The sequence below is a fragment of the Melanerpes formicivorus genome, unplaced genomic scaffold, assembly GCF_026170545.1.
Source record: "Melanerpes formicivorus ecotype bairdi unplaced genomic scaffold, bMelFor1.0.p_v2 SCAF_96, whole genome shotgun sequence".
NCBI lineage: Eukaryota > Metazoa > Chordata > Aves > Piciformes > Picidae > Melanerpes > Melanerpes formicivorus.
In genome coordinates, this window is record NW_027142448.1 from 1,633,459 (window position 1) to 1,656,084 (window position 22,626).

Consider the following 22,626-nt stretch of genomic DNA (forward strand, 5'->3'; position numbering starts at 1 on the left):
GTCTGTAGAGAAAGGGTGCTGAGGCTCTGGCTGGAGAAGAGCTGTGGTCCTGTGGGCAGCCTCTTTTCTCCGGAGCAGCATTGTCCCGGCTTTCCCTTCTCAGCGGCCTGGCCCGTCTCCTGTGTTTTCCTTCATCTCCGTTTTTCTCCCCGTTTTTCTCCTCTAACAAGCCAGTAGTTGCTCCAGTCTTTTATACAGTTTTTAGTCCTTAGGTATGTATTCAAATATTGTCCCTCAGGAATTCCAGGGGCAGGAAATAATCCTTAGGTAAACATCCAGGTATCATTTCCCCGGAAATCTTTCTGTGTATTGCAGTGTGTTTGGGCAAGATTTTGGATGGGGGGAGGGGTGATCTCTGTCTCCCCCGTCTCCATCCAGACAAGCTCCCCCACATTCCTTACACATCAGGAAACAGGTGGTAAAAACCATTGTGTCACCCTGCCCAGGGTACTTGATGGGTGGAGATTATCTTGCCCTGAAGGCGTGATGGCTGGGTCCGTGGGTCCGTTGTTGTAGTCCTGTGTTATCGCGATGCAATCACAAGCTGATTTGCATCCAGGATTGGTAGACAGGATTCTTTGCACCTTCTTTCCAGTGGCTCTGCTATCAGTTTATCTTTGTTGACTCACACCAAGAGAGACAAACTTGTAGTCTCTCACACCTATATAAGACAACAATTCTGGAATGAAGACCCTTCAGTCCTTGGGTACAATGGGAGCTACGGCATCAGAGGTACAGCATCCAGGAGATGGGCCGTTCTCAAGAGCCTAGAACCAAAGAATCAAATGATAAATCTTTTTATTCCCTGCTCCACTGCAGGACATATTTCCCTCATTGCTTTCTTCAGGGTGAACACACAGCAGCATTTGTGTACTGTTGTAAATAAATACAGGAAGAGCACTTCTTCCTGGGGGAGAGAGGAACAACCATGCAGCAAGTGAGACTTTTGTTGTTGGCAGCACTACCACCAGGAGGTTTAGATTCTTTTGAACTAAACAGTTTGTATAAAAACCCACAGAGGACAGAATGGAAGGTATGGGAGAGCATATTTGATGGGGCCATACCCTTGAATTAAGAAATGTGACAACAGCAGCAGGAGAGAAGGAAGCGAGAACAATGGAGCTAGGAATGTGAAACAGACCTCCATTTGGCAGAAGGGTTTGTGGAAGAGCTTTGAGCTGCTCTTTATGTGCTGTCAAATACAGTTGTCCCCAAGAGGCCCATGTCCATAACTGCACTGGTCTGTTGTATAGTTGTCTGCCCAAATTCGAGGTCACTTCTTCCTCACACAACACCTGTGAGCTCACCTCTGACCCTTGCTCAGCTGTGCTAAGACTCCAGAGACACCTCTGATGGAGGCAGTGTTTGAAGTTGACCACCAACTTTTTGCTGCACTTCTGCTGATGCCCAGGGGAAGGCAGATGGCGATCTTCTGTAGGATCTCAGACCCTCTCCCGCACGGCCTCCTCTCAGCATCATGGATGACAAGCTACGCAGACTGCAGCCTCCTGCTGCTGGAGCAGAGTGCTCAGACGAGCACTAGACAAGCCTGCCTGCGGTGCCAGAAGCCCCAGCAGTGCATTGGCAGCTGTGGGCTGGGGAGCACTGAGCAAACGGGAAACCCCGGGTCGGCTATTTGCAGCAGCAGCCCAGGCGCCAGGGGGTTGCATTCACCTCGGCCTGCCGTGGTTACTGCCCCGGCCGCTGTGCGCTCCGAGGGAGCGTCCAGCCGCAGGCCCTGCAGGGCAGGGCAGGGCAGGGCAGGCAGGTGAAGGAGGGAGGCGGTAAGTGCCTGCCGCCGGCCAGCGCTGGGAGCATGCAGGAGGGGGCAGCCCTGGCGCCCTGCCGGGGGGTCCCGTCGGTAGCGGGGCGGGCGGCAGAGGAGCAGGCAGAGCCTTCAGACAGAGCTTTCAGACAGGGGACTCGGCGCGGGAGGCTCTCGGCCCCATGCCCCGCTCTCGGCTGGGCCAGCTCCGGGCGGCGAGAGCCCGCGGTAGGAGCGGCCGCCGGCGCTGCAGCCCCTCTTCCGCGGGGCTGGAGCCTCCCCTGGGCAGCGCCCCCAGCTCCTCCCCGCTCGGTAGCGCCGGTCCGAGTCCCTCCTCCCGTTTCCGCTGGCAGGAGCCCGAGCCGTGTCCTGCTGTGCAGCTGCGGCTCCCCTACCACTCGGCCCCATCCGGCCCGGCTCGGCCCGGCTCAGGGACGCGCGGGTGAGAGCCGGCGCGGCGGCGGCGGGGGCTTACGGGCGGGGGGTCACGGGCGACGGCGGGGAGGGGAGGCGGGGGACAGCCGGTGGCGGAGGGGCTGGGCGCGGGGGCCAGGTGGCCCCGGCCTGGCGGTTGGAGGCGCTTGGGGAGCGGCGGGTCCCGGCAGGAGTGCGAGGGAGCGGTGGGTGGCTGCGGGGGTAAGCAGCGTGGGGTGAAAGCAGCACCGTTCGCCCCCGCCCTGTCGGTGTGATTTCTGCGGAAACAGGAAAGTTAGTTCCGAGGGCTGAGGGGAGCCCGGCGGCATCTGCCTGCGCGGTGCCGCGCCGCCGGGAGCACGCCGTGCCCATCCCTGGCAGCCTGGGACTGCTCCCCGCCGCGCTGCTGCCCTGCGCCCCGCCCGGGGCTGCACCGCCAAGCCCAGCCCTGCACGGGGGGGAGGGCGGAGAAGCCTCCGTGGGGCGCGGAGACGCGCGGGGGCGAAGCTCGGGTGGGAGGCGATGGGGCAGCAAGGCCCTGGCTGGTCAGTTGGCTGACAGCTCTCATTGGCAGCTGCTCGCAGAGATGGTGCCGACAGTTCCTGCCTTCCCTCTGCTTATGTAAGACTTTGGCTTTGCCTTTTCCTCTTCAAGCTTTTGAAACTTCCCTTGCTGAGTCTTGGATATCTGCCTGTCGCCGCTCCTCTGATGGGAGGTGGGTGCTTCCCCAGCACTCCCGAAAAGGCCTTCAGCTCCGGAGATGTCTGATGGGCAGAGAGGAGGGGACCTCTTTGGGGTGAAAATCTAAATACAAGGTGGATGAAGCTGCATTCTTCTGCTCAGTCTCTTTATCAGTGCTTTTATTCTGTGCTTTTGCTCTGCATAGTTCTGTGGCTTGAACCGTGGGGTTAGGATTTTCTTAACCTGGCTTCACTGAATTTATTTTAAGGCTTTGGGTAAGTCCCTTGGGATTTGACTGGGAAAAGGTTGGATATTCTCCAGAGCAGCTAGGAGAGTCAAATCTTGTGGTTGTTTTGTGCCGTAACTCCGATGGCTGAAACTTTACCTGTGGATGCCAGAACTGAACAGAGTTCAGAGGTGCTGCAGGTAGTTATAATGGTTTATTCGTTAAGATGATAGATGGAGTTCTTTATAGCCTGAGCATATCATGGCCAGTGTCAGGAACAGTGTGGCCAGCAGGAGCAGGGAGGTCATTCTGCCCCTGTACACTGCACTGGTTAGGCCACACCTTGAGTCCTGTGTCCAGTTCTGGGCCCCTCAGTTTAGGAAAGATGTTGAGATGCTGCAAGGTGTTCAGAGAAGGGCAACAAAGCTGGGGAGAGGCCTTGAGCACAGCCCTGTGAGGAGAGGCTGAGGGAGCTGGGGTTGCTTAGCCTGGAGAAGAGGAGGCTCAGGGGTGACCTTACTGCTGTTAACAACTCCCTAAAGGGAGGTTGTAGCCGGGGGGGGTTGGTCTCTTCTCCCAGGCCACCAGCACCAGAGCAAGAGGACACAGTCTCAAGCTGTGCCAGGGGAAATTTAGGCTGGATGGTAGGAAGAAATTCGTCCCAGCAAGAGAGATTGGCCATTGGAATGTGCTGCCCAGGGAGGTGGTGGAGTCACCATAACTGGAGGTGTTTAGGAAGAGCCTGGATGAGGCACTTGGTGCCATGGTTTAGTTGATCAGATGGTGTTGGCTGATAGGTTGGATTTGGTAATCTCAAAGGTCTTTTCCCATCTGCTTAGTTCTGTATTCTGTATATAATAGCAAAGGGTAACAGCAGCTGAGGAAACACATTCATGTGAATTACCTTGGCACAGAATATGGTGCCAAAGTTAGCACTCCATCATTTCAGCAATGTCAGAAGGTAAATTCTGGTTGTGATGTGCATGTGGCTGATAACACCCAGGGAAAAAAGTCCTGGTCCTTATGGGGCTATGTCCTTTGTTTCCACTTTGCAATTGTTTTTCTGAGCTGCAGGAGTGAAAGCTGATGGGAGCTAATGTAAAATCTGCCAAGAGATAATTCCCTTTCATAGTTTTAGACCTCTGAGGTTCAAAGCACAGATCCTACAAGGAGGTCTTTTTTTGTAGTGGAGGATGAAGAACTGAGGGCAGATTTGGGTTTGAGCACCTTGACTTTCTTTAATGCTCATGAATAAAGCTGCATGAGAAGACTTCAGAATCAGTACGACGAATGCAGCATTGCTCAGATGAAGCTGTGGTGTTAGAATGAGTCTGTTCATCTCTCTTGAGGCAGGCAGATAGTTAATATCAGTGTTATCTTAGCTTCTGTGGTTATTTAGCAGAAGATGGCCATTGGAGATACACATCCCACAGTGTTTGCTAGTCTAAGTTCCTTTCTTCCAAAGCATGCGCCCCTCAGCTTGTCCATGAAGCTGTTTCCCACACAGCTGTGTATTTGCAGTGTTTAACACCTCCCTCCCCAAATACACAAAGTAGAAGTGAAACACAGGAACTGCACAGAATAAAATGGCAAAAGAGCATTGAGGCTGCAGCACTGCTCGGAGGAGTGACTCACATCTGTGGTGTATACAGAATTAGTGATTTTTCACTAGAGAACTCAAGCCTCCTGCTATTACTCAGTGGGAGCTGAATATGGGGTTGGTTGGGCCTTGGTTGGGCAGACCTGCTTGTTCAGAGGCAGTACATCAACATTCCCACTGCACTTGGGCTTTGCAGTTGAAAGCTCATCTCCATTTGTCACCTTTCAGAATCGTGCTGCTTGCAAGTGACTGATGCCTCATTAGTGTTCTGCATTGCAAAATGTCACTGCTTTTATTGATGCATAAAAATAGATGAGAACACTTTAAAGAAGCTGGGTGGGAGCCAGCAGTGTGCCTGGGAAGCAAAGGCTGCCACCAGTGTGCAGGCCTACATTGGTAAGACTGCAGCCATTGTGCAAAGGGAAAGGATTTCCCTGTACTTAGTATTTGTTAGAATCTGGAGTACTGTGTCCAGTTTTCTGCTCTAGGAGACAAGAAAGGTATGGATAAACTGGAGCTAGTCCAGTGGAAGGCCACTAGGTCCACTGGGGGCAGAGCATATGTCATGGGAGAGCTGTTCCTCACTGGGGGATGGAATGGGGAGCTGGGAGCTGATGGTGGCAATGCAGGTGACAAGGCAGGTGTCCCAGCACCAAGGGCCCCAGTGCCAAGCAAGAGTCTAGATTACCAGGCAGGTTTGTGGAGTATAAGGAAGGTCCTTGACCATGCTGAGATCTGGCCTGCATTAGGAATAGTGTGGCCAGCAGGAGCAGGGAAGTCATTGTGCCCTGTACTCTTCATTGGTTAGGCTGCACCTTGAGTCCTGTGTCCAGTTCTGGGCCCCTCAGTTTAGGAAGGACATTGAGAGACTTGAAGGTGTCCAGAGAAGGGCAACAAGGCTGGGGAGAGGCCTTGAGCACAGCCCTGTGAGGAGAGGCTGAGGGAGCTGGGGTTGCTTAGCCTGGAGAAGAGGAGGCTCAGGGGAGACCTCATTGCCCTCTACAACTACCTGAGGGGTAGTTGTAGCCAGGAAGGGGTTGGTCTCTTCTCCCAGGCAACCAGCACCAGAACAAGAGGACACAGTCTCAAGCTGTGCCAGGGGAGGTTTAGACTCGAGGTGAGGAGAAAGTTCTTCACTGAGCGAGTCATTGGTCATTGGAACGGGTTCCCCATGGAGGTGGTGGAGTCCCCATCCCTGGAGGCATTCAGGAGGGGATTGGATGTGGCACTTGGTGCCATGGTCTAGTCATGAGGTCTGTGTTGATAGGTTGGACTTGATGATCCTCGAGGTCCTTTCCAACCTAAGTTATACTGCGATACTGTGATACTGTGAGATGTGAATCATCAGGTCAGGATCAGGCCCACTAATGGTAGTCAAGCTATCACTGAGCAGGTCCATAAGTGATATGGCAGGACTGTGGTCAAGTGAGGAAGTCAGACCATGCCTAGGGTCTGGATTAGCAGTCTGTGACCAGAGAAAGGGAGTGACAGGCAAAGGCAGAGCTGAAATAGAGAGCTTGTGGCCATGGACAGAGTAGGGGTGGAGGTGATGCTTATTTTGTCCTTTAAAGCCTTTCAGTGCACTGGGGATCCTAGTACAGTATGAGGATCATATCATAGAATCATTTACATTGGAGAAGACCTTTAAGATCATTGTGTCCAACCACTGTTAAACACTACTAAGTGTGGTGCTAAAGTGTGTCCCTTAGCTGATGGAACTGGGCTCACTTAGCCCAGTAAAGAAAAGACTTTGATAGGATCTAAAGTAACCCAGCACTTAAGAGATTGTTAAGAAGACAGAGCTAGTTTCTTCACATTGGTATGAGTGGTTGTGTGAGGGGCAAGCTCAAACAGGAGGTTCAAGCCATATGTAATGAAAACCTTTTCTGCTATCAGGAAGGTTAAGTGTTGGAACAGGTTGCCCAGAGTTTGTAGAATAAAAACAACTCTCAGGCAGAGCTCTGCTGCTTTTGCCTCATCTGCAAGCACAGTAAACCAGGCAGCATCTGACCTCTGCTTCACACAGAAGAAGTGGGTAGGAAGTGTGGGATCCTCAGAAGATGATGTACTGCATTTTGATAGCAGTGAGCTGTATGAAGCTGTTAAACTGCCTTTTGAGGAGGAGTGGAAAAATTCTATCATTAAAAAGCTTTTTAAATCAGGACTGTGAACCAGCTAGGCTTGTTCTGGGGATAACTCCAGGGAGATGAGCCAGACTAAATCAGGAGCATCTGCTCCAATAAAACTTCAGGTGGATAAATATGAATTAAGATTAGCATTTCTTTGCAGTGATGGGAGCATGATGTGATATTATGATCATACTGAGGCAGTATCATCAGGTTAAAAGATTTGAAGTTTGAATTCATCTTTGTTTCAAATGGAATTCTTCCCTTGCATTCTTTTGAAAGCACTTTTTCCTTGTGTTGTCAGAGCTCTAGCTAATGCCAGCTCTGTCATGCTTGTTCTAACCCTGATATTTCTGAAGGTGGAAGTGACTAATAGCTAGGGTGTTTATTTCCATGATTCCTGGTATAAGCTCAAAAGAGGAAACAAACTGCATTAACTAGTGAAAAGCCAGTTATAGTTCTGAGGCCAAGTCACTGCATGTCTCTAGAATCAGCAGAAGCAGCCCTGGAATGGGTTGTCCAGGGAGTTGTTTGAGGCCCTATCCCTGGAGGTGTTTAAGGCCAGGCTGGATGAGGCTGTGCCCAGGCTGATGTAGTGTGGGGTGTCCCTGCCCATGGCAGGGGGGTTGGAACTAGATGATCCTTGGGGTCCTTTCCAACCCTGACCGATACTATGATCCTAAGTGTGATAACAGCTTGGGTTTCTACACTGATGTTCAAGTGGAGCTGCCTTCACTATGGACAGTCTTCACAGCTTGATAATTCCATGGACTCTGTGTTCTCACAATGAGGATATGATGGAGGAAATCAGCCTCATGCAAGCACAGGACCACAAGAGCTGCATTTTCCTTATGTGGCATATCTGAGGAGGAGGAGTCAGGGGGCTAGAGAGAAGGATCTTAGGAGGAGTGAGTAAAATTGCAGGAGTCTTGAGAAGGCAGTAAGCTAAGAGAAAGGAAGTCTGTGTCCCTGCTCTGGGAGGAAGGACTGCAAAGGAAGGATGAGGTGGTGCGCTGCACAGAGAGCTGAAATGTCACACCCAGCAGGCTAGAAGGAGATGGCATTAAATCTTGTGACTGTCACAACTCAGAGAGCAGAGGGATCTGTGAGTTCATCTGTGTCTGGTGTCCTTCAGGTCCGCTCCTAATTGATTTGATCTGAATGATTGCAGGAGGCAAGACTTGACCTTGAAGGAATCCTGGGGTTAGGACACTGTTGGCAAGGCTCTTAGGAAGGCAGATGTGACAAGCTAGATCCGTACTGCCTGATGGGTAGTTGTGTCTGCAGTCAGGGCTTTCATTGTTCTCTCTAACCTCTAGGTAATCTCTACTAATTTCCCAATGACTGTGAAGGGGCAGAGCCTGGGACACAGACTTGCACACTCTTCAAGTTACAAACCCGAGTTAGTATCTTTTGCAGTTCAGTGGTGAGTTCTGCCTCCTCAAGTGCCTTGTGGCAGTATGTTGGCAAACTTTTTATAGTGCCTGCAGCTGTACTCAGAACTCGTGCTGAGCACAGGCAATGAGACTTTCTATTTGGATGTGCTTATTTATAAAGGTTAAACAGTTCAAGAATGCTTTTGCAAGCATGCTTTCCCTTTCTTTGTCTACTGCTGTGTTTTACTTACAGCTCTGCCTGCAGCTGAAAGGTGGTGGTGCCCAGAATACTCAGCTAGCTTTATTTTGAACAGGTCTTTGGTTTCTCAGATGTGTACTTATCCCTAAATTAGCTTTAGAATAGAATAAACCAGGTTGGAAGAGACCTTCAAGATCATGGAGTCCAACCTATCATCCAACACCACCTAATCAACTAACCCATGGCACCAAGCACCCCATCAAGTCTCCTCCTGAACACCTCCAGTGATGGTGACTCCACCACCTCCCCAGGCAGCCCATTCCAATGGGCAATCACTCTCTCTGGGTAGAACTTCCTCCTGACCTCCAGCCTGAACTTCCCCTGGCGCAGCCTGAGACTCTGTCCTCTTGTTCTGGTGCTGGCTGCCTGGGAGAAGAGACCAACCTCTGCCTGTCTACAACCTCCCTTCAGGTAGTTGTAGAGAGCAATAAGGTCACCCCTGAGTCTCCTCCTCTCCAGGCTAAGCAGCCCCAGCTCCCTCAGTCTCTCCTCACAGGGCTGTGTTCCAAGCCCCTCACCAACTTTGTTGCCCTTCTCTGGACTTGTTCCAGCAAGTCAACCTCCTTCCTAAACTGAGGGGCCCAGAACTGGACACAGAACTCAAGGTGTGGCCTAACCAGTGCAGAGTACAGGGGCAGAATGACCTCCCTGCTCCTGCTGGCCACACTGTTCCTGATGCAGGCCAGGATGCCATTGGCCCTCCTGGCTGCCTGGGCACACTGCAGGCTCATGTTCAGCCTACCATCAACCAGCACCCCCAGGTCCCTGTCTGCCTGGCTGCTCTCAGCCACTCTGACCCCAGCCTGTAGCACTGCATGGGGTTGTTTGCATTGCATTGTGTATTAAAACTGTAATGATATGTGAGTGAAGGTTGTTCTCTGCATGGTTTGAAGAAAGTGTAGCTGGAATGATGAAGGACACACAGCAATGTCCTAAGAATGTCTGTTGTGTTGTTTCCATTGTAGGACAGTGTGCAGAGTTCTATATGTATTTATATACATGTGAACACAACACCATCAGAGGAATGGGATAATGGCTCTAGCTATAGAAGGGACCTGTAATAGCAACCAGACAGGAGCATGCTTCCTGGTAAAATAAACTAAATGTCTAGTGTAAAACTCTGTGAAGGAAACTTTCCAAATACAAACAAAGTTGTTCTCTCTGATACAGCAGAGCACTTTTTCCCCAGTGCTGCTATGCTGTCTCACAAGGGTTTGAAAAGTAGCAGTGGCTTTCAGTGCTAAACAGTGCTGATCAGTTTTCCAGCAGTGGGAAAGAGCAAGACATGTAAGATAACTGCATTTCACAGCACCTGGAACACTACTGCTAGCAGCACAGGCAGCTATGGGGCTGCTTAGCCTGGAGAAGAGGAGACTCAGGGGTGACCTTATTGCTCTCTACAACTGCCTGAAGGGAGGTTGTAGACATGCAGAGGTTGGTCTCTTCTCCCAGGCAGCCAGCACCAGAACAAGAGGACACAGTCTCAGGCTGTGCCAGGGGAGGTTCAGGCTGGAGGTCAGGAGGAAGTTTTACACAGAGAGAGTGATTGCCCATTGGAATGGGCTGCCCAGGGAGGTGGTGGAGTCACCATCACTGGAGGTGTTCAGGAGGAGACTTGACAGGGTGCTTGGTGCCATGGGTTAGTTGATTAGGTGGTGTTGGATGATGGGTTGGACACAATGATCTTGAAGGTCTCTTCCAACCTGGTCTGGTCTGGTCTATTCCATTCTATTCTATTCCATTCTATTCTATTCCATTCTATTCATGAGTTGTGTAGATAGCTGTTGGTGAGCTGTTTGATGCCATGAAGAGCAATGGGGAAGAACTGCAGCTCTGGAAAAATTAGAACAGAACAGAATAAACCAGGTTGGAAGAGACCTTCAAGATCATGGTGTCCAACCTATCATCCAACACCACCTAATCAACTAACCCATGGCACCAAGCACCCCATCAAGTCTCCTCCTGAACACCTCCAGTGATGGTGACTCCACCACCTCCTCAGGCAGCTCATTCCAATTCTAACTTATTCCCCTCACAACCACTTGGGATGGAAGATGGGCTTGGATCCAACACTGTGAAGCTGCTCCTGGTTTTGGTGGGTACACCCAGAACTGTACTTCAGGTGAATGTAGTTTTAGATTAGGATCAGAAAGCCATGTTAAAAGTAAGTGCTGCAACCAGTAACCTGTAGAGGGCTATGAGAGAGAGGCTTCATTGTGACTGGGAGCTTTCTGGAAGTGTTCTCTGTTTTAAATATAGAAGGCAGAATCAAAAGAGCTGTGAAACAGAGAAGGGATCCTCTAGGTAGAAGCAGGACAAGGAAATGAGAACAATGGAGTCTAGGTTGCCACCCCTGTGTAAATTCATCTGCATGGCTCTCAGCTTCCCAATTTCCCTGCTGTCCTGCCTGTTCCTTACGGATGGTCACCACAGAATGCCCCCCAAGAGTTGCACAAGCACTTCTCCCCTCTTCATCCTGTTTTTCTGAAAAGAATTTCTTGAGATGTCTCTTTTAAAGCAGTTTTCCCTGAACAATTCACCTTCATCTTTCTCTTTTTCCCTCTTACACTTTTCTTACTCTACCAGTTGAAGTTTCCTGCCCTCCAGTCCCCCCCAAGCAATCTCTCTTTCTTTCTTTCTTTCATGACAGCAAGAAGTTTTGCTTATGTCTCATCACAGCTTGGTTTTCCCAGTTGTGTCCTCTTCGCTTTCCCTTCTCATTGTTTTCCATCTATTCCTCTCTGAAGAGCTCTTCAGAGGAGGTTCGTTGTGTTGTAAGAGAGCTATGCATTCTGTTTTCTTGCCTGGAGTCCATTTCTTCCTCTCTCCTTTTAAATTAAACCACAAGGGAAACAAAATCAGTGCAAGTAATTTAAATGTGCATCTGTGTTTTCTGACCTGCTTAGTCAGGAGGAATGTTGCTTCATGCAGCCATCTCACCTTTCTTCCTGCTTTGCAGAATCTGCTCCTTCCACCTGCATTTGTTGCAACAACTTTGTATTTCCCTCTGCCCTGTAGGAAATCTTGGAGGGAAGAGTTGAGCTCCTTGGTCACATCTGCCTGGGAATTTGTGTCCCCTCAGTTCTGGTCTGTTAGAGACTTTTGTGTGGCTAGCACCACTGGGTTGCATGACTCAAAGGATGCTGTTCAGATGAGTTCTGCCTCTGCTATGGATCATACAGCTCATAACAGGCTTACAAAAGCAAGTTTTGCTTTTCCCTTTAATCTCTCTTTTCCCTTTAGTCTGAGTGAGTCTGTTTTACTATTTTGTCCATTGCCATGATGTGAGTCCAGATGCAATCACTGTTTAATGCCCTGGAGACCAGGGTTTAGACTTACTCCTTTTGTTCAGAACAAATGGGATTTGACATAACCTTTCCTGTTTTGCTTTGTCTTCCCACCCCAATCCATCCTTTCTGTCCTCTTGAGGTAATTGTGATGAGAAGTGGGTCCAAAAGGCAACAAAGTTCACTGTCTGTTTACAACATGAGCCAGCAGTGTGCCCAGGTGGGCAAGAAGGCCAATGGCATCCTGGCCTGCATCAGGAACAGTGTGGCCAGCAGGAGCAGGGAAGTCATTGTGCCCTGTACTCTGCATTGGTTAGGCCACATCTTGAGTCCTGTGTCCAGTTCTGGGCCCCTCAGTTTAAGAAGGACATTGAGAGACTTGAAGGTGTCCAGAGAAGGGCAACAAGGCTGGGGAGAGGCCTTGAGCACAGCCCTGTGAGGAGAGGCTGAGGGAGCTGGGGTTGCTTAGCCTGGAGAAGAGGAGGCTCAGGGGAGACCTCATTGCCCTCTACAACTACCTGAGGGGTGGTTGTGGCCGGGAAGGGGTTGGTCTCTTCTCTCAGGCAAGCAGCACCAGAACAAGAGGACACAGTCTCAAGCTGTGCCAGGGGAAGTTTAGGCTGGAGGTGAGGAGAAAGTTCTTCCCAGAGAGAGTTGTTAGGCATCGGAATGTGCTGCCCAGGGAGGTGGTGGAGTCCCCATCCCTGGAGGTGTTCAAGAGGGGATTGGATGTGGCACTTGGTGCCATGGTCTAGTCATGAGTTCTGTGGTGACAGGTTGGACTTGATGATCTTTGAGGTCTCTCTCTCTCACCAAGGCTGGAGCCTTTGTGATTCTGTGATTTTTTTGGTGATTGTTATTATCTTGCTTGTGTGCCCTGCTCTGAATCCTACCAAATGTTGTTCTCTGGACACCTGCATCCTAGGGAAGCTGGACTCTGCTCTTGGGTGATGGAATACAGCAGGGGACAGATAGCTGGGCAATCATGAACTAGGTATTTGTTCCAGGAGTTTCTTCCTAATTTCTCTACCATTGAAGTGCTTGCTGTGTTCTGAGCTCTTTCATCTTGTGTCTACCCCTGAAAACCTGATACTGCAGGAATTAATGTAACATTATCTATAGTGTTTAAACTGCCTTATGTTATGAAAGTGAGAATTCCCAGAGCAGCCTTAACTCTTGCTGTAGAAGGGAAAGCACATCAAGTGAGAGTCTTGTGTTACCCTGTGAGGTAGCACTGGACCCTCTGCTGTTTGGCAAATATTTACATTGCAGATCCAATCTATGGCAGTGTCACCATATGATGTGTTAATTATGGTGAGTGATTGCAGAATCCTGGTGTCCTGGTTTGAGTGAGAACATCATTAGTCCAGTTTCTAATTTTCAGCTGATTCTGTTGTAAGTCATGGCAGTTTGTGGAGTGCATGGTGTGTTTCTGCAGAGAATGTCTGATTCTAGCAGTGATGATGCTGATAGTTAGAGTTACTGCCACAGATGGGGGTGCAGGAAAGCTCTTGCTTCTTGTACTTGCTTCTGAGGAAACCAAATTCACTGCTAAATCTTCTGTGCCACCTTGGGGGTGCAGAAGTTAAAAGGCTGTACCTGTAGGGAGGAGCAGACAGGACAGGTGACCCTAAACCGAGCAACAAGGGATTCCATTCCATCTACATCATATGCAGGGTAAAGCTGAGGGATCACCAGGATCAAGCCTCTTTTACAGTGGCCAGCATCTGAGGAGAACTCTGTCCATTCTGCTGATCCATGTGTTCCTTAAACCAGTTGCAGAATTCTGTACCTCAGTCTAGTTCCTGTCTACAGCTGAGTTCAGCCTGGGCCTGCCCACAGCATCAGTGATGATGGTGGTGTCATTGCTCTCAGGCAAGTTGGTCTGATACTGGCTTTATATCTGTATGTGTATAGATTCCATTTTCTCTTTAGTGTTTTTATTAAAGCTGGTTTAGTTTTCATCTCCAGTCCATAATACTCTCTTCCATATTTGCATTCTATTCCCTTGGGAAGGAGAGACTGGACAGATGGGCAGAGTCCAACAGGATGGCATTCAACAAGTCCAAGTGCCAGGTGCTGCACTTTGGCCACAGCAACCCCATGCAGAGCTACAGGCTGGGGTCAGAGTGGCTGAGAGCTGCCAAAGAGAGAGGGACCTGGGGGTGCTGATTGACAGCTGCCTGAATATGAGCCAGCAGTGTGCCCAGGTGGCCAAGAAGGCCAATGGCATCCTGGCCTGCATTAGGAATAGTGTGGCCAGCAGGAGCAGGGAAGTCATTGTGCCCTGTGCTCTGCACTGGTTAGGCCACACTGCTCATCACTCAGAGTCATTGCAGTGTGTTGCAAAAGCTACTGTGGGAAACTGCTGTGTCTGGATGTCAGACCTGGGCTGATGAGAGGAGACAAGCTTCAGTTACAGCTTTAAACAACTACTTTGCTGGTTTTTTTAGTGTCCATAAAGCACAGTGAGCCCTGAATGTTTTCAGTGTTGTGTAATGGAATCAGGAGGAGTGTGTGAGATGCTGTGTACTGGTATGGTTTGGGCAGGCAGCCATTTTAAGGGAGATGGACATTTTAACCATTTTTAGAATGTAGAATAGACCAGGTTGGAAGAGACCTTCAAGATCATTGTGTCCAACCTATCAACCAATCCAACACCACCTAAACAACTAACCCATGGCACCAAGCACCCCAGCAAGTCTCCTCTTGAACACCTCCAGGGATGGTGACTCCACCACCTCCCCAGGCAGCCCATTCCAATGGGCAATCACTCTCTCTGTGTAGAACTTCTTCCTAACCTCCAGCCTAAACCTCCCCTGGCACAGCCTGAGACTGTGTCCTCTTGTTCTGGTACTGGCTCCCTGGGAGAAGAGACCAACCTCTGCCTGTCTACAACCTCCCTTCAGGTAGTTGTAGAGAGCAATGAGGTCACCCCTGAGTCTCCTCCTCTCCAGGCTAAGCAACCCCAGCTCCCTCAGCCTCTCCTCACAGGGCTGTGTTCCAAACCCCTCACTAACTTTGTTGCCCTTCTCTGGACACCTTCCAGCAAGTCAACCTCCTTCCTAAACTGAGGGGCCCAGAACTGGACACAGGACTCAAGGTGTGGCCTAACCAGTGCAGTGTACAGGGGCAGAATGACCTCCCTGCTCCTGCTGGCCACACTGTTCCTGATGCAGGCCAGGATGCCATTGGCCCTCTTGGCTGCCTGGGCACACTGCAGGCTCATGTTCATCCTACCATCAACCAGCACCCCCAGGTCCCTCTCTGCCTGGCTGCTCTCAGCCACTCTGACCCCAGCCTGTAGCACTGCCTGGGGTTGTTGTGGCCAATGTGCAGAACCTGGCACTTGGATGTGTTCAATCTCCTGCCCTTGGCCTCTGCCCATCTGCCCAGCCTGTCCAGGTCCCTCTGCAGTGCTCTTGAGGTTCTCTTGAGCAGGGACAGGTTGGCACCATGCCTGTGTGGGATCTGCTAGGCTGGCTCTGGATACCTGTTGCTTTGGGTGTGTTTTTCACTTGTTTAGCTTGTTTTGGACTGTTGGGCAGGGTTATGGCTCCCAGGTTCTTTGTACTGTGCCCAGCGGAGTGAGGCACAGAGAGGGTTGTAGAGTTTAATGCAAAGTGAGGTCAGGCAGGCGAGGTGAGAAGGAGAAGTGTGAGAACAGAGTTAGTTAACTTATTTGGCTGTCTTTCAGTTTCAGAATGAACTTGATGACCTCCTTATGTCAAAGGTGCATATCCATACAATGTGTGTAACCTGCTGAGGTGTTCCAGCAGTGGCAGGGAGGTCATTCTGCCCCTGTACACTGCACTGCTTAGGCAGCACCTCGAGTCCTGTGTCCAGTTCTGGGCCCCTCAGTTTAGGAAGGAGGTTGAGTTGCTGGAACAAGTTCAGAGAAGGGCAACAAAGTTGGTGAGGGGTTTGGAACACAGCCCTCTTCCAGATCTCTTCCAGCCTGGTCCATTCTATTCTGTTCTATCATTGATAAGGAGATTTGGTTAGACATGTCACTAAAGACTTAAGCAGAAACTTTCCTCTGTATTAAAAATCTTAAACAAAAATCTGCCTGTGGGAGAGGGACACAGATCTGACCTCCCAAGGGAGCAGAAGGAATGAGAAAACATGCTTCCTTGGTGACAGTGGTAGCACCAAAGAGAACTTCTGCATTAAGTTAATTAATGATGGGAGGAAATACTCCATGTTCAAGCAACCTGAGGAAAGGCAGCAATTAACTCTTAACAGCATCTCTGGGACAAAGCATTTTCCTTTCCCCAAAACTAATTCATCTTTTGCCAGTGGGGTGCCTTCACACATGGAAATTCAAGCTTATGGCACATTAAAACTTGGCTGTATCACATTACTTAGTAACTTGCAGGACAAGATCATTTACAGTTCTGCCTCAAGGCCTCAGCATACAGTTTAAAAAAGACTCCTGTAAACAAAATTGCCTGACCTGTCCAAAGGCCAACCCCAAGGCTCAGAGGAACTGTCTTTATCTCATGCTACCTTAGCAGGACTTCTAATAATGGTCCTGAAGATTTGCTAACATCATCCATGTAACTGGATAAGCTCTCAGTATGGCAAAGAATCAGTCGTGATGCCAAGAAGTCACTCAAATCAGACACAAGGATGATGTTGGCCCAACTGGGGAATAGAATAGAATAGAATAGAATAGACCAGACCAGACCAGACCAGGTTGGAAGAGACCTTCAACATCATCATGTCCAAGCTATCATCCAACACCACGTAATCAACTAACCCATGGCACCAAGCACCCCATCAAGTCTCCTCCTGAACACCTCCAGGGATGGTGACTCCACCACCCCCCCAGGCAGCCCATTCCAATGGGCAATCACTCTCTCTGTGTAGAACTTCTTCCTAAACCTCCAGCCTAAACCTCCCCTGGCACAGCTTGAGACTGTGTCCTCTTGTTCCAGTACTGGCTGCCTGGGAGAAGAGACCAACCTCTGCCTGTCTACAACCTCCCTTCAGGTAGTTGTAGAGAGCAATAAGGTCACCCCTGAGTCTCCTCCTCTCCAGGCTAAGCAACCCCAGCTCCCTCAGCCTCTCCTCACAGGGCTGTGTTCCAAACCCCTCCCCAACTTCGATGCCCTTCTCTGGACACCTTCCAGCAAGTCAACCTCCTTCCTAACCTGAGGGGCCCAGAACTGGACACAGGACTCAAGGTGTGGCCTGAGCAGTGCAGAGTACAGGGGCAGAACGACCTCCCTGCTCCTGCTGGCCACACTGTTCCTGATGCAGGCCAGGATGCCATTGGCCCTCTTGGCTGCCTGGGCACACTGCAGGCTCCTGTTCATCCTACCATCAACCAGCACCCCCAGGTCCCTCTCTGCCTGGCTGCTCTCAGCCACTCTGACCCCAGCCTGTAGCACTGCCTGGGGTTGCTGTGGCCAATGTGCAGAACCTGGCACTTGGATGTGTTCAATCTCCTGCCCTTGGCCTCTGCCCATCTGTCCAGCCTGTCCAGGTCCCTCTGCAGAGCCTCTCTACCCTCCAGCAGATCAACTCCTGCCCCCAGCTTGGTGTCAGCTGCAAATTTACTCTGATGAGGTGGGGCTTCCTCTTCCTTGTTTGTCAGAGGGGATGGAGGAATGTCATCACTGATGGTGCACCATTCTCTGCTCTTCCATAGCTTTTTGTCCCTATTGCTTGTCACCAAGATCCTGCAGAGCTGTAGTCTCCACCTGCCTTCCATGCAGCAGTTCTTGAGCATGGCTACCTCTGGAAGCAAATGTGGGGTGCTTCCTCTGGCCTGAGTGGGTGCATGGTGTGGGATTTCTGCATGCACTGTGCTGTTTGCACAGCTGTGATGAAGGGGAAAGGCCTCCTTTCTAACAGTGATGTTGATATGTTCACATGCTGGGCTGCTGGGCAGCTGTCAGCTAAATTCAGTTCCTTGAAGCAGTACTTCTCTATCTTTCTATTACCAGGCCTGCCAGAGGCTCTCTGCACAGTCACTTCAAGCCCACTTGGAACTCTGGTTTTTCAGGTGCTGTACTTAAATTCTGAACCCACCTGGTCATGCCTGCTCTGTGCATCATGCTCCTGCTGCTCAGCTCCAGGGAGACTCTCTATGCTTAGGTGTCTTTGTCTTAAGGAGCCAAGGAAATGGACCTACTGGAGTGCTACAACTTCAATTATCAGTGAATTCCTTATTGCTTTTTATTCTTTTGCATAAAAATCTTCAGCTTTATGAGCTCTGAACTATTTCTTTCAGTGCAGGAGAGAAATTGGGCCCTGTATTTGTAGCTCCATGTTGACATAGGAGGGAGTTTTGGAGTCTGCCCTGCTTTCCTTGGTAGCAACACTGATCTGCTCCCTGTCATAGAATCATGGAATGCCTTGAGGAAGGGAGGTGTAAAGGTCATCTGGTTCCAACCCCCTGCCATGGGCAGGGACATTGTCTGCTAGAGGAGGCTGCTCAAAGCCTCATCCAGCCTGGTTTTAAAGCACTTCCAGGGGTGAAGCATTCACAGCTGCTCTGGGCAGTCACTTTCAAAGGGGTACCTCTGTCACTGAGCAGAAACGTTGGTAGTCTCACAGGGCTGTGAGGTGGTGGTCCTGCTAAAACATTCCATTTGCCACTGCTCTGTAGAGCCAGTATCAAATTGCTTCCTACTAATGTGTCTCCTGACACTTTGGGTTGGTTCCTGTGGATTCTCAGGCAGCTGAGTGCCCCTCAGGCAGCTTGGTTCCCCCAGGCCAGGGGCACAATTCTTTTCCTGATGTGCTGTGTGCTTTTGTGTGGTGTAGCATTATGGGCTGTAGAAGTCATTGCCGAGTGTTTTGCCAAGCCCATCACTTGAGCTGACAGTGCTCTTAAACACCAGAGTTGGGGATGTGTGTAGGTAACAAGAGGCAGTGTTAATGGTAGTTCTTTCACTTCTGTTGTCATTAGTCCTAGAGTTCTTTCCCTTCTGTCAGGCTTCAATCATTCCTTCCCTTTGTGGACTTACCATTGCAGTACTGGGAGGCTGTTAGCTTCTTCACAACCTTGTGCTCTGTTTGACTAAACTACATTATGCAGTTGTTCTGTCTTTTCTGTCCTGCTAGTGGAGAAGAGGAGGCTCAGGGGTGACCTTATTGCTCTCTACAGCTACCTGAAGGGAGGTTGTAGACAGGCAGAGGTTGGTCTCTTCTCCCAGGCAGCCAGCACCAGAACAAGAGGACACAGTCTCAGGCTGCGCCAGGGGAGGTTTAGGTTGGATGTTAGGAAGAAGTTCTACCCAGAGAGAGTGATTGCCCATTGGAATGTGCTGCCCGGGGAGGTGGTGGAGTCACCATCATTGGAGGTGTTCAGGAGGAGACTTGATGGGGTGCTTGGTGCCATGGGTTAGTTGTTTAGGTGGTGTTGGATTGGTTGATGGGTTGGACACAATGATCTTGAAGGTCTCTTCCAACCTGGTCTATTCTATTCTATTCTATTCTATTCTATTCTATTCTATTCTATTCTATTCTATTCTATTCTATTCTATTCTATTCTATTCTATTCTATTCTATTCTATTCTATTCTATTCTATTCTATTCTATTCTATCCTGCCCTGTCCTGTCCTGTCCTGTCCTGTCTTGTCCTGTCCTATCCCTTCACTGCATATTGCCCTCAAGCTGCCATGGGGATTATTTCATGTAGCCTTGTAGGATTTTTCCTGTTTCAAAGCCTTCACTCCAGGAACATTTGAGAAGGAAAATAGGGGACTCAGGAAACAAATGGTTAGTTAGCCAGGATTTGGTGTGCAGCTTCTGAGGACAGATAACAAAGAGCAGTATTATTCCAAATACAGCATGAGTGCAGTGTTGCTATATAGAGCTCAGGGTGTGAGAGACAGAAAGCTTGTGGGATTTACTTTAATTTGCCTTCTCTAGTGGGTTTCAGAGGCTCATGGAGAGATTCCCCAAAGTAATGCAGCAGGAAACCTCTTTTTCTAAGTGGGCTGCAAATCTCAGACCTTTATCTGAGTCAATTATTTGAGTTGAGGGTTGCTAAAACCTGTTTGGGTTTTGGTTCAGTAACAAGACCAGGCTGATGGAGACTGGAAGACATACCCACTGAATAAAGCCCCTCACATGGACCAATCATTTGGAGCTGGCCTATTTGATGCTGTGCAAGGTGAATAAAATAGGAGGGCAAGTTTGCTAGCATTTGGTGTGGTTTTACTTTCTCTTCTCAGCATTAAGACAGGCTTGACTGTACCCTGCTAGCAGTGGTAAGAATCACAGACTGGTAAGGGTGGAAGGGACCTCCAGAGATCTAGTCCAACACCCCTGCTGAAGCAGGTTCACCTAGAGCAAGGTGCACAGGTATGTGCCCAGATGGGTTTTGAAAGCCTTCAGAGCAGGAGACTCCATAACCTCTCTGGGCAGCCAGTCCCAGTGCTCTGCCACTCTGAAAGTCAAGAAGTTTTTCCTCAGGTTAATGTGGAACCTCCTGTGTTCTAGTTTGTGTCCATTGTTCCTTGTCTTATGACTGGGTACCAGTGAAAAGAGCCAGGCCCCATTCTCTTGATCTCCAACACTTAGATGTTGATAAGAACTGATAATGTCCCAGGCTAAAGAGCCCCAAGTCTCCCAGGCTCTCCTCATCAGGGAGATGCTCCAGTCCCCTCATCTTTGTGGCCTTCCACTGGACTCCCTCCAGTAGTTTCCTGTCTCTTTGGAGGTGGAGATCCCTGAACTGGACACAATACTCCAGATGTGGTCTCTCCAGGGCAGAGTAGAGGGGAAAAAGATCCCTTGACCCGTTGGCCAGACCCTTCTTGATGCACCCCAGAATGACACTGGCCTTCTTGGCCATGAGGGCAACTTGTCCACCAGGACTCCCAGGTCTTTGTACAGTTGCTCTCCAGCAGAGCGGTCTCTAACCTATACTGGTGCAGGGGGCTGTTCCTCTGCAAGTGCAGGACTCTACACTTGCCTTTGTTGATCTTCATGAGGTTCCCCTCCCTGCATTTCTCCAACCTGGCAGGGTGAGAAAGACAGGGTGAGAATGATGTGAGGTGCTGTGGGGGTGGCTGAGAAAAGGCAGACTTTGGTGCCTGTGACTGAGCAGGGCAGACCATGCAGATTTGTGGGGAGCAGCTGCAAAAGCACAAACTCATCCATAGAGAAAAGTCAGTCTGAATGTGGGTAGAAAGTAAGCTTGAAGCACATTCAGCCTTCATAGGCTCTGTGTCACGGACATGAGTGTTCACACGGAGTGTTTGCGCTGTAGTTGTGCTGTGCTCGGCATGAACAAGCTGCAGGTGATGGACTTGTTGTTCAACTCTGATGCAAGTAGCATAGTATCAGTCAGGGTTGGAAGGGACCACAAGGATCATCTAGTTCCAACCCCCCTGCCATGGGCAGGGACACCCCACACTACATCAGCCTGGCCACAGCCTCATCCAGCCTGGCCTTAAACACCTCCAGGGACAGGGCCCCAACCACCTCCCTGGACAACCCATTCCAGGGCTTCACCACTCTCATGGGGAAGAACTTCCTCCTCACCTCCAGCCTCAATCTCCCCACCTCCAGCTTCATTCCATTCCCCCTAGTCCTAGCACTCCCTGAGATCCTGAGCAGTCCCTCCCCAGCCTTCCTGTAGCCCCCTTCAGATCCTGGAAGGCCACAATGAGGTCACCTGGGAGCCTTCTCTTCTCCAGACTGAACAGCCCCAACTCCTTCAGTCTGTCCTCACAGGAGAGGTGCTCCAGCCCTCTGCTCATCCTCCTGGCCCTGCTCTGGACACCTTCCAGCACCTCCACATCCCTCTTGCAATAGGGGCTCCAGAACTGGAGGCAGTACTCCAGGTGGGGTCTCCCCAGAGCTGAGCAGAGGGGGAGGATCACCTCCCTTGCCCTGCTGGCCACACTTCTCCTGCTGCAGCCCAGGATCTGATTGGCTTTGTGGGCTGCAAGTGCACACTGAGAGCTCCTGGTGAGCTTCTCCTCCCCCAGCACCCCCAAGGCTCTCTCCTCAGGGCTGCTTTCCAGCCAGTCCCTGCCCAGCCTGCATTTGTGCCTGGGATTGCTTCCACCCAGCTGCAGGACCCTGCCCTTGGTCTTGTTGAAGCTCCTGAGGTTGGCTTGTGCCCACCTCTCCAGCCTGTCCAGGTCCCTCTGGATGGATCCCTTCCCTCCAGCTGTCTGCTGCACCACACAGCTTGGTGTCATCAGCAACCCTGCTGAGGGTGCACTCAATGCCACTGTCCATGGCACCCACAAAGATGCTGAACAGGCCTGGTCCCAGGACTGATCCCTGAGGGACTCTGCTTGTCCCTGGCCTCCCCTGGGACATGGACCCATGGACAGCCACTCTCTGGGTGCAGCCATCAAGCTTACCATCTCTGGAAGAACCAAAACAGAACCAAGTTTTCATAGGTGTGGCCAAAGAAAAGCTCTCTGCACAGTTGTCCCAGGTGAGGTCTCTCAAACTAAAATCAGCTCTTAGCCCATCTTGCCTTTCTAGTAGGTGAAAAGAACTTAGAAAGATGAACCAACAGGGGAAAAAACCAAACCAAACCCACACACCAAAACCCAAACAGAGTTAACAATGTGTGTGTTCAGCAACTGCTCACAATGGTTTAAGCTTAAATTGTGGAGCATCCATTCAGGAGTTAACAGCGAAACAGTGAGCAAAATGTCAGTATCACAAGATGAGCCTTCAGGAGCTTCCTCCTGGTATTTTAATAGGTAGAAGGCATAGTGTCATAGTGTCAGTCAGGGTTGGAAGGGACCACAAGGGTCATCTACTTCCCCCCACCCTGCCATGGGCAGGGACACCCCACACTAGATCAGGCTGGCCAGAGCCTCATCCAGCCTGGCCTTAAAGGATGCATGTAAGGCAACAGTATGAAATGATGTTAGAGAAGCATGTAACACTTAAACAGAAGT

General features: G+C 50.3%; 1 protein-coding gene across 5 annotated transcripts in view; it reads left to right on the top strand.

The window, feature by feature from the left end:
- Positions 1–2,105: 2,105 nt before the first annotated feature.
- TSPAN9 (tetraspanin 9) overlaps positions 2,106–22,626 on the top strand; it is a 224,063-nt gene continuing 203,542 nt past the window's right edge. The window contains exons 1-2 of one of the 5 annotated variants that reach the window (XM_068166086.1): positions 2,108–2,207; positions 2,834–2,894. In XM_068166086.1, coding sequence (XP_068022187.1) covers positions 2,888–2,894 — 7 coding nt within the window. In that variant the 5' untranslated portion in view covers positions 2,108–2,207; positions 2,834–2,887. The other 4 variants (XM_068166085.1, XM_068166082.1, XM_068166084.1 and 1 more) reach the window with 4 other exon arrangements.